This window comes from Medicago truncatula, chromosome 2, assembly GCF_003473485.1.
Source record: "Medicago truncatula cultivar Jemalong A17 chromosome 2, MtrunA17r5.0-ANR, whole genome shotgun sequence".
NCBI classification, from domain to species: domain Eukaryota; kingdom Viridiplantae; phylum Streptophyta; class Magnoliopsida; order Fabales; family Fabaceae; genus Medicago; species Medicago truncatula.
The window spans coordinates 4,454,742-4,466,231 of NC_053043.1; the positions used below are offsets into that span (position 1 = coordinate 4,454,742).

The following is an 11,490-nucleotide window of genomic DNA, read 5'->3' on the forward strand; positions in this document are numbered from 1 at the left end:
CTTAACTGTATAACATATTCACGCATTCAGAAATTAGGATTACTATACATTTGTATGCTGTTTTAATTAATGTTATACTAAAACTTGGACTCAACTTGTATAATAATAATATAATGCAAATAAATTAAACCTTACTGCCGTAGACTAGTGAAAGATCAGATAGAGTTTGGCACTTCATTCAAATGTTCATCTAACAATATAAAAAAAATTGCAACCATGCCCTTTTATATTAATAAAAGAAACCCATATATACTCGTTAATTATATCTGCGACCTATAAAATGATGTTAATCCTTTGATATTCAAGGAGAAGACACTCTAGTAATTACAAGTTCGGTGAAAAGCTAAAAAAAGTTTGATCAATCATAGTTTCAATTAGAATTTGGTCTCAATTTTTTTTACTGAAATTTATTCCCCAGTTGGATATTTTTGGATATAGATATCCAATATCACCTAATTAATTTGTGTTACGGCTGTAACAAAGATAATTAAACTTTAGGATATATAGATAATGAGTATTGTCATACGTAAGTTGATGCCTGTTTTTTTGTGCATTTTTATGAAATAAAAGTTGCGTGTATATAGTAGTTTATCATATTCTTTTGGCAATATCTTAATTAAGCACAGCACAAGACCTACAAAGATGAGCATGATTAATGCTATCTAAATAGTATTACTTGTCCAATTGAACTAATTATGCTAGGATACTACATTTCTTGCATATCTAATTGGTCTCACCTTATAATTCGTGTGGTTAATTATATAACACAGGTTGTTGAGAAAAAAGCTGTCATATACACACGAAGACACACTTTGATTTAATTTTCCAACTAATTAAACATACACTAAATTAAGAAAAGATCCTATTCACTTTAAATTTGTATATGGCTCTGTTTTGATTTAATTTTCCAACTAATAAAACATACTCTAAATTAAAGAAAGAACATATACACGTGTTAAATTTTTATATGACTCTGTTCTATGAATTTTTTTTCTCTCTTTTCACATCTATCAATTAATTTTATGTTAAAGTTTACGTGAATATTCCTAAGAGTTAATACACAAACTTTTCATGTGATGAGAAAACATTTTTGTTTTAATATATAGTTTGTGATCACGAGAAAACTTATCATTAAGATAATAATCACTCATTTCTCACATATTATTTAAAAATATTGGTGGATACCCCTTATGAGAGTGTGAGATCCACCCGATACGTAAATAAGATGGATGAGTTGTATAAACATCATAATCAATTGTGGAGCCAGAAATTTTAGATTGCGGGAATCAATATTCATCTATTGTAAGTTTGTACCACTAAAATTACTATTTTATCAAAAAATAAAAACTTATTATTTGTGTTTCTTTAAGATGAAAGTAAAATAAACATCTTCAATTATACTTACCTCTGATCTTTTTTATATAAAAAAACAAAAAGTGTCTATATTTTTTGTTAAAAATATTGACAAACTTTCAAATGTGTTATAAACTAATTTCACTTGTGTTCTTATTTATTAAGAGAGAGAGAGAGAGAGAGAGTATTAAAAGTAAGAGTAAATTACACTCCCCTCCCCTCTAAGATGCTTGAATTACACTTCCATCCCCTCTTATGTTAAAATATACAATCCCCTTCCCTCTTATTCAAAACATATTAGAAAACTTTACACCCCCTCCTCTAAGAGAAGCTTGAATTACATTCTCACCCCCTCTTATGTTAAAATCTACACTTTACTCCCTCAATTTTTTTTTATTTCTAATAATTTAGCAAAAATAATAATAATCTAACACACTTCGTAAAAAAATTGTATTGCGGGTCTATTTTAATATAATAAAAAATTGAATACATATTTTTCGCTATTTTTTATTCACAATTTCATTAACATGTAGTTTTAAACCCTATTATAAAATATGAAACAACCCAAAATAAAATTAAAATATGTAAAAAATTACTAAAGACAATAAAATAGGGTTATTTGAAAGTTAATTTTATACAGTAAATTATAAAATCAATAGCAAAATATTTAAATTTAATTATCATTGACATTTAAATTATAAAGAAATGAATTATTTTTTCTTAAAAGGTGGTTCAAAATTAAAATATATCATAAAAATATTTATTTATGTTAAATAGATTAAAGTGTAGATCATATTTAATTATTAAGGGAGAGGGTTGTAATTCAAGCATCTTATAAGGGAGGGGAGTATAAATTTTACTTTACAAGGAAGGGGAGTGTATATTTTAACATAAGAGGGGAGAGGAGTGTAATTCAAACATCTTTGAAGGGTGTGGAGTGTAATTTACTCTAAAAGTAATTTAGTTATCGGAATTAAGAGTAATTAATATTGGAGTATCAAGTCCACAAGTCATAAGTTAATTGACAAAAAAAAAATATGCCAAAGTTGATTTTTGAACGTTGTTACTGGAGTTCGAACCCTGACTCATTTACTTGTTTGTACAATGACTCTTATCATTTCGTCCATAAAAAAAAATGGATATCCGTAGTATGAGTATTTAATGAAAAATAACAATTTTCAATATTTTTCATTGGTCTTAATGGTTTATGTATTTTGTTTCTTATAAAAAGAGCGGGAAGGAATAAATAAATGAAAGAGAAGCAAATATATTTTTACAAAACTAATCTTATCAAATATTAATGTATTTACAAAGTAGAAATTATTGACTTGAGAATAATGCAACTAGTAGTATACAATCATAAAAACAAATTAAGATTGCATTGAAATATTATCATTCATAAATGAGATATTAAATAGTTGGACTAATTTTAGTTTGGTAAGATAAGTACTTTCTTTTACCTAGTAATGGGGGCATATAATTGTTTTAACACCATTATACTAAATTGAAATTATTATTTAGGATAATTTGGCTTGTTTGTTATGGGTTATCAGGAAAGAAAGAAATAACCGCATATTTAAAAATGTGTCTTCCGATCCGGATATTCTTTCTGACAAGGTGAAGCTGAACTCTTTTTTATGGTTGAAAGCAAAACAGCTGCCTGTTGGCCAACTATGACTTTATATCTTGTGGAGTGGTTCTTTTGTAGCACACCTTGTGATTGTTCAAAATAAATAAATACTAAATTGAAATTAATAGTGTAGGCACATGCCCACACAACACAAGGGTGTAAGTGGCTCCTTCACTAATCATAACCCTATTTTTTTTTTTTGAAGAAGCTAAACTAACCCTCTCAAATTGGTACCAGAAAGAATCGAACATGCGACCTTGAGGAGGAGCACACTCTCAGATCCCAAGTTAATACCATTAGGCCAACCCAAGTGGGTTATCACAGCCCTATTTTAATAAGGTTATTGTTGAAATTTGGGGCCTAATTCATTTTTATATAACCGATTCATAAGGCAAATAATGTCTCCTCTTTTTTTTTTTTCTTTCACAAAAATGCTTCTCTTTATAAACGTGGGACTTCGATTTTTCCCAACACACTCTCTCACGCCCAACACTCTTTTTGAGCTTGATGCATGGATAGGTAGTTGACCCTTGAATTTGACAAGCTCATATACCATATTAAAAATGATGGTTGTGCCAACTCATCCTCACAAAATCCTTATCAAGAGTCATATCTATTCGATGTGGAACTCAAATTTTTCCTGATAGTTATGAATAAAAGAATTTCACCTTTAAAAAGTTATAGCAAAATATGACATTTTTTAACCACTAATGAAAAAAAATCAAGAGGGAACTTTATTTAAATTTATGACCGTGTTTGGTCATATATGTAATATTTAATTTTCTTATTAATAATTGAAAAATATTATTTATGTTTATCTTATAAATGTAGCCGTGTTTTATATAATCTTGTATACTTGGCCTATAACTACACTGCACAAGAGCTAGCAATATCATCATTTCAGTATAACAAGTTCAAAGGTCTCAATTGAACTTGTTTCAACCAAACCAACCAAATGAAGAACTCTGATAGAAACTTGTTACATTCTTTTATGCAAATGATTTTCATTCTTTGTTTGTTATGTTTCATAACAAGAGTTGAAGCATCATTACACAATAAAATCCCTGGCTTTTATGTGTTTGGAGATTCCACAGTAGACCCTGGAAACAATAACTACATAAAAACACTTTTCAGAAGCAATTTTCCACCATATGGCAAAGATTTTTCAAACCAAGTTCCTACAGGAAGGTTCACCAATGGAAAATTAGCCACTGATTACATTGGTAATTAATGATTAACCAGCTACTATGATATTTTTCTTCATTAATTTTCATTTAGTATATGGTATGTGACTAATGTATGAAATATGAATGCATTGCAGCTTCTTATGTAGGGGTGAAAAAAGAGCTTCTGCCAGCTTATTTGGACCCAAAAGCTAATACCAATATTGAAGAGCTTATGACAGGAGTTAGTTTTGCCTCTGCTGGTTCTGGTTTTGACCCTCTTACACCAGCTATCAGTGTATGCATCTATCAGTATTCTTTATTCTATATTTATTAATTAATTGTTTATAAATAATCAAATAAGTTATTTTTTTCACGATATATTTGTGTACTTTTTTGTCTTTGTTTATTTCAGAGTGTAATTCCAATACCAAAGCAGTTGGAATATTTAAGAGAATTAAAAAATAAGCTGGAAAATGTGATTGGTAAGGAAAGAACTGAAAATCATATAAAGAAGGCTGTGTTTTTCTGCAGTGCTGGTACAAATGACTTTGCTCTTAATTACTTCACTCTTCCAATGAGAAGAAAGACCTATACTCTCTTAGGCTACCAACAATTCTTGATCCAACATGTCAAAGAATTTTTACAGGTTTGATTCAACCCTCATGCTTTATTCTTCCAGTAAATTGCTTTTTTTTTACCATGTTGCTAATTCTTGCATAAACACATAGTAAATTTATTTAATTTCATACCCGTCTTTGAAAGGAATTAAACTCCTTCTCTTAAAATTACAATGTCAAACTCTTATCGCCGAGAAACGTCTTGTAAAAGAATATTCACTGTTGGTATGGTGGAGAGAGTAGTAACTTTCAATTCAATTTTTTACGTGCTTACTTTAAATTAAGCTATACCCCCTACCCCTCTGATCATGAAAAAATTTCAAAGCTACTAATACATTATTCGTAATTAACCCAATTGTCTATGTCAAAGAAGTGATAGGAATTTAAGCTTTTCTCTTTTGAGAGAAGTAGATTTTTTGGGATTTCTGAAATTTTTATTTATTTGGTAAATTTTCTTGAATTGGTTCTTCCACTTGTTATAAGTTACTAATATTTTTTGAAATATACATTACTTAGAAAACTAGTGTGACCAATGATGCTTGCTAATTTCAGTAATTTGTAATAATATCACCAAAACATATAATTTTACTTATACAATTAACGCATTAACATTGTCCTGTTTATAGGGTGGAAAAGAAAACCAAAAAACTGAACGAAACTGTTGAACGAACGGAAAAAAAAAACCGAATCATTACTAAAAGTTTTGGAAGTGAACTGGAACAGTTTGGTTTGGTTCAGTTCAATTTTGTTCAAAAATAATTTGGTTAGGAACAGTTCAATTTGATTCGAAACACTTTGGTTTGTTTCAATGGTACCAATAATAACAATTGGTTCATTTCAAAATAGTTCGACTCAATTCAAAATAATTTAGTTCGGTTTGAAACAATTTAGTTTGGTTCAACTAACAGTTCAATTTTCATCAAAAACCGAACCATATCCACCCTTTCCTCTTTATATACTATGTTACCTCGTAAATATACACCTTTCTTCTTAAACCTAAGGTAGCCTTAAAAAAAAATTGTCCCCCGTTGAATTGGGATTTTGATTTTATTATTAAAAAAAAGTAAACAAAGCATAGTAAGGACCAGCTCTTGTCATTAATCAAACTTTTATCAATAAAAACACACAACTACTTTATGAAAGAAAGGAGTAAAAGATGAAGAGACTCAGACAATTCATGGCACCTAATTATGAAAAAAAAATGGGGCAACAATAATAGGTACAGTGTAGTTGAGAGTAGATATGAAAACTAATAAAGACCCAACCCCACTGAAATTTACAACTTAAAAATAAACAAAAATACTCTAAATTAACAATTTTTTTTTTTATTTAGTCATATCAAGAACTGGTAAATGAGTAGTATTTAGAAGTTAGATTAGATGAAGTAACAATCTTGAGTTAAATGGCACCTCTATAACTATGATATCTTTTAAATTAAGCTAATAGAAACACATATGCATCAATCTTTTAAGAGTTTTTAACTTTTCCAAGAATTGAATTTAAAGTCAAAACTATTTGTTAAATTGAAAGAGACTCGAGCCGTTTTATATATTTAGACGCTCTTATAAAATATCCATACATATTTGAACATATTATATCATTTATAATGGATGTATGAAATAGCTTAAATTAATTGATGTCCACTTCCAAAAATATTCTTATCATCAAATAATTCAGTGGGAAGAACTTGGTTAGAATTTTATTCTTCGTTCACATAATACAACACAGATTGTTGAAAGTAATAGAGACAACCCAGCCATTTTGCCAAGATTATCATGTTGCATTGGAACTAGAGAGCTACGGTTGATGTTAATTTTAGCAGTATTTATTGAGTTTATGAGTAATTAACTGGACCACTGTTCATAACGTGGTCTGTCATGTATTTCTATTTTAATATAAACTCTATTATGAGAAATGAAACCTAAAAAGAAAAATAGGCCTCTGTGGCCTCTAATGAAAAAGAGTTCTTTGCCAGACATGCTAAATGTGAGATAGAGTCAATTATAAGAAGAATTTTCTCCATCTATCTATACCATAATAATGAAACTTCAATTCTGTCAAAGAAGGAAGAAACTTCAAATTACATAGGCATATTATTTTATGTAGATCTTATGTGATTTTAAAAAGCTGAGAATTGTAGCTTCTGCATTAAAGTGGTTCTTTGTCGTGATTTCTAGTAAAACGTAATTCGCTCATCCAAACAGACACTAACTATCACTGAAAATTAATTTCGGTCCAAGTTTTTCTGAATAAATTTACTCTTCAAAATCGATTTTTTGTTTAAAAATTATAACTAAATTCACAACATAATTAAAAATCCTCAAGAGCTAACTACCATTTTAGAATTATTTTACAAATTCAAATTTAAATATAAAAACAGGCAAATGAATATCTAATCAGAAATTTATGTAAGTTTTAGATAACATAAATGATATATAACTGAAATAAGCAAATTAAATTCAAATAAATATCATACAATAAAATATACTTTAATTAATAAAAAATATCATCTTCCCAAATTTTTTATTGAAAAATAATATTTAAATTATTATGAAGTATTTTTTTTTTGGTCAGGGAAAAAAATACTTCATGATAATTTAAATTATCATGAAGCATTTAATTAACTAGTATATTTCTTTTAAAAAATTAACTAATATATTAATATTAAATGTTCCTTTATAAATCATAAATGTCGTCCAATACTCATTTTTATCATGAAGAGTGCTAACTACTAATTGACCCATGAAAAGGTTATGTGCCTAATCCCCAAAGTTGGGAAGAGTTTTATCAAATCCTCATGTTTAAGACTATGTTCCAACTTATTAGGCCAAATTCATTAAGATTTGTGGGTGCAGTGTATCATCATTATGCTAAGCGAAAAAAATTGTTTAAAAGGAACACGTGATTATAAATTGTACCATGCGATTATAACAAGCGAAAAAATCAGTTACATACACGAACACTTATTCATATATACGTCATTGTGATTAACTCACCTCCGTTGATATATAGACAATGCATAATATATGCAACGTCATATGCAAGCTTTGGGCTTCAAATCCCAGCAACAAAAAAAATATACATATGTACACTTTTTGTTTTTATAAGTATACATATAATACAGACTACTTTGAAGAGATCGTTTTAAATATTTACTTGTTTAAAAGGAATTTCATATACTAATTACCTAATATACTTACAAAAATGAATTATGTTCTTGGAAAAAAAAATTGATTTGTGGCAGAATCGAAGCGAGTAAGGTGAGAATATGTTAAACTGAATTAAGTTTTGTAAGACTTAAGTCTCATACGTATTTCGTGTACGTATCGACAAAAAAATAAAAAAGATGGATTTAGAGGGAAAAGAAGTGTTGTAAATTCATAGACAATGGTTAAAATAAAAGTCACAAAAAATATAAAAACACTTTTAATTGTAGATTAATCTCTATTAAAATTTCGTACTTGTTATCTTTTCAACCAATTAGAACATTTCATTAAATCTCACCTCACCCTTCCCCTTCCCTACCATTAAGGGTGTTTGTACTTTGTAGTAGGCGAGACAAAATTGGCCAATCTGCTCCATTTTGTCTGGCTTAAGATTAATTTGTCTAAAGGGGCCTGCTAATTTAAGTGGTTTAGTTGATACTCTCAATCTCTCTCGTTTTTTTTTTTTTTTAGTCCCCAAGGTTCGAATCCAGATTTTACATATATTATATATTGTTATTGCCAATGAGTTAAACTCACATAGACAATCTCTCTCATTTATGGCAAGATCGATAAGCAGACGTATTAATCTTTTCAACGGTTTAAAAAGTATTTTTTTCTTCATTGAAATAATAACACCAACAATCAGCTATCATGAATTTAAAATAAATAAAATGATATCTACAATTTTTTTTATGATGGTGCTAGTGTCCAAAAACCGAAATTGATTTAACTCTTTTAAAACTATGTTTGGTTTTAATTTTTTTACGGCAAATCAATTCAGGTGACTAAAACTGATCATACATTTATACTAGAAGCAACAAATTTTAACTTTCATGGCATAAGTAAAACAATTTTTCATACCGTAGATTGTTCCCTTCGCTGACTGCGTGACTGCACCTACTACAATATTCTTGAGTTTGTTTTCACTGAATTACTTTTAACGTACGTGATGTTCTTTTTAGTTTTATAACAAAGTGTTATATCCTGTTTAAAAAACTGTTATATCTCTTGACCAAAAAAAAAATACTGTTATATCTCAGATTAATAAATTACAGTGCACACGCATTATGTCATACGTTTTGTGGTAAAAAATGTATGATTTTTCTTTCTTTCTTTTTTTTTGGTAGAGAAAATGTATGAATTTTTATTATAGGTTGAAAGGTTGAATTAAAATCCAAGAAGAACCTCAAAATAGTATAAGTTGAATTAAAATTCAATATAATTTCAAAATAGTCAAAATTTCTCCAAACCAAAAAAAAAAAGATAGAAAAAATGTTTTATTAAACCGACCTAGCGGGCCAACCGCCCTGCCCCCTTATTGTCCCACTTTTTCAACGGATTAAATAAAACGGGTCATTTTAAGTGATTGAGTTTAAAACTTTACTTATCCCGTCTAAAATGGAAGACTCAATCTGTTTTACAATTTGTAAATCGAGTATTTTCTGGTGCAATCGTAAATATTATAATCTCTAACCTTATCTTATAAATTAATGACTATATTGTTTTTTGCTTAGGGTTTGTTGGCAGAAGGTGCTCAAAAGATTGTAATAGCTGGAGTACCTCCAATGGGATGCCTACCATTCATGATCACTTTGCATTCCCCTAATGCTTTTATGCAACGTGATTGTATCGATAAATATTCTTCTGCAGCTAGAGATTACAATCTACTCCTTCAAAATGAATTACAAAAAATGCAATTGCAACTCAAATCATCTAATCCAAATGTTAAGCTCTATTACATTGACATATATGGACCCCTAGCCAATATGGTTCAAGCACATAAAAAATATGGTTTGTAATTGTTATTTAAAAAAAAAATACATTTTAACATCCTTTTTAGGTAATAGTACATATAGGAGGTTAATTTATCTGCTAACATTCTTCTTTAATTTATTTATATGTGGTAGGATTTGAAGATATTAATAGTGGCTGTTGTGGAAGTGGATACATTGAAGCATCAGTTTTGTGCAATAAGGTTTCAAATGTGTGCCCTGACCCATCTAAGTATATGTTTTGGGATTCAATTCATCCTACAGAGAAGGCATACCACAACCTCTTCTTGGCTTTCCAACCCACCATTGATTTCATTGTCAACAACTAGAATAATGAATGAGTTCCTTCATATATACTCTTTCCATCCCAAAATATAAGCAAAAATAAGTTAATATAAATTGATGTATTTGGTACAAATTTTGAACAAAATGTATTGACTTTTGCTGATTAATTTTTGGACGGAGGGAATACATATTTGATCTCTTTTTCTTCACATCGGTTATGACCTCTCAAATGTAACACATTTTTTCCTTAGAAAGTTGTAAGGCGAGTGTTAATGTGTGTACTAATAAATACGAAATAAATGTGATTGTGTAAAATTAATTTAATTGTGAATACAAAACCGCAAAAGAAAAAACTATTGTATTGGCGGTGTAATTTTATTTTTACAGATTTTGGTTATCTTTTGAAAAAAAAAATAGTTTGTAAAATAAATTATGAATTCGTTTGACAGTTAAAGTGAGTTTATTTATAGTTTAACGTTTGTTGAAAATGTGTCATGTTGCTTAAGATAAACAATAGCAGAAAACATAATAGATGAAGCCGAAAACAATATGCAGCAGAGTGTGGTTCTCCAACACGCAACGCCGTGCACTGGATCAGTGGCATCCCGTGGATAATGTTTTATGTATTCGCAAAAATTGCTGTGCAAACTGATTGTTTTTGAATTGTATAATCCGAAGTAGGTTTCATATTTTAAAATCTAAAGAGTATTTTTGAAAAAAAATAGAGCATGTGAGAAACACGTAGGATGTGAAAAGTAAGAATTAGCCTACTCATATATATAGATTAACGAATAGATCAATTGAACTGATATACATAAGAAATTTTAAAAATCTATATTTAGCGGCGGATAAATACCTCTTTCGATGGATCTAAATTTTTTAATAAGTGGGGTCAAAATCATATCATAAAAAATACAAATTGTTATTTTTATCAATCTAATAATTACGACAGTTTTTTTTATACAAAGTTATCATTCTTTTTAGTTTTATAGTTCAATATTGTAATGTTGTAAATGGATCAAATGGAGATAATAAACCATGCAAATAGAGTCATATTGCATAAAACGGGTTAGTATCCTCTCCATTTGATAAAATAAATGGAAGTGTACAATTTGAAGAGAGATAGACACATAAAATAGATAGTGGATCCTACCACTAATTGGGTTTCACTATCATTAATTATTTTTTACTTTTTCTAAGAAAATTTGAGTCTATATCTCTCCAAATGGAGAAATGAAGAAGATACAAAATGGAGAAGATCTTGACTCGCATAAAACCATGTTGATGATTTTGCATGGCAGTACGTAACTTTTGACTAATGGTTTTTTGGTGCTTGTAGTCAAACAAATTAGTTGGCACTATTGGTTGGCACTGTGATTAATTATTATTACAGAGCCATAAATTCAAGTGGTTGGAGAAATGGTTCTACACTTCTACTAAATAATGCTCGTGAACCATTTG

At 28.9% G+C, this 11,490-nt stretch overlaps 1 protein-coding gene across 1 annotated transcript; it reads left to right on the forward strand.

Moving 5' to 3' along the window:
• The first annotated feature begins 3,823 nt into the window (after positions 1 to 3,823).
• Positions 3,824 to 10,278, forward strand: LOC11443320 (GDSL esterase/lipase At5g45960). The gene is made up of 5 exons (XM_003593645.4): positions 3,824 to 4,206; positions 4,305 to 4,444; positions 4,562 to 4,795; positions 9,487 to 9,763; positions 9,880 to 10,278. Exons 1-5 carry the CDS (start codon positions 3,939 to 3,941, stop codon positions 10,071 to 10,073), a joined length of 1,113 nt encoding a protein of 370 aa, XP_003593693.1. The 5' UTR covers positions 3,824 to 3,938; the 3' UTR covers positions 10,074 to 10,278.
• Positions 10,279 to 11,490: the final 1,212 nt, after the last annotated feature.

What these genes read in the sequence shown, in the direction of transcription:
- LOC11443320 (XM_003593645.4), top strand. Translation starts at nt 3,939, where the DNA reads ATGAAGAACTCTGATAGAAACTTGTTACATTCTTTTATGCAAATGATT. An exon ending in CTCTTACACCAGCTATCAGT is followed by an intron (nt 4,445 to 4,561) that starts GTATGCATCTAT and finishes TGTTTATTTCAG; the next exon opens with AGTGTAATTCCAATACCAAA. An exon ending in ATGTCAAAGAATTTTTACAG is followed by an intron (nt 4,796 to 9,486) that starts GTTTGATTCAAC and finishes TTTTTTGCTTAG; the next exon opens with GGTTTGTTGGCAGAAGGTGC.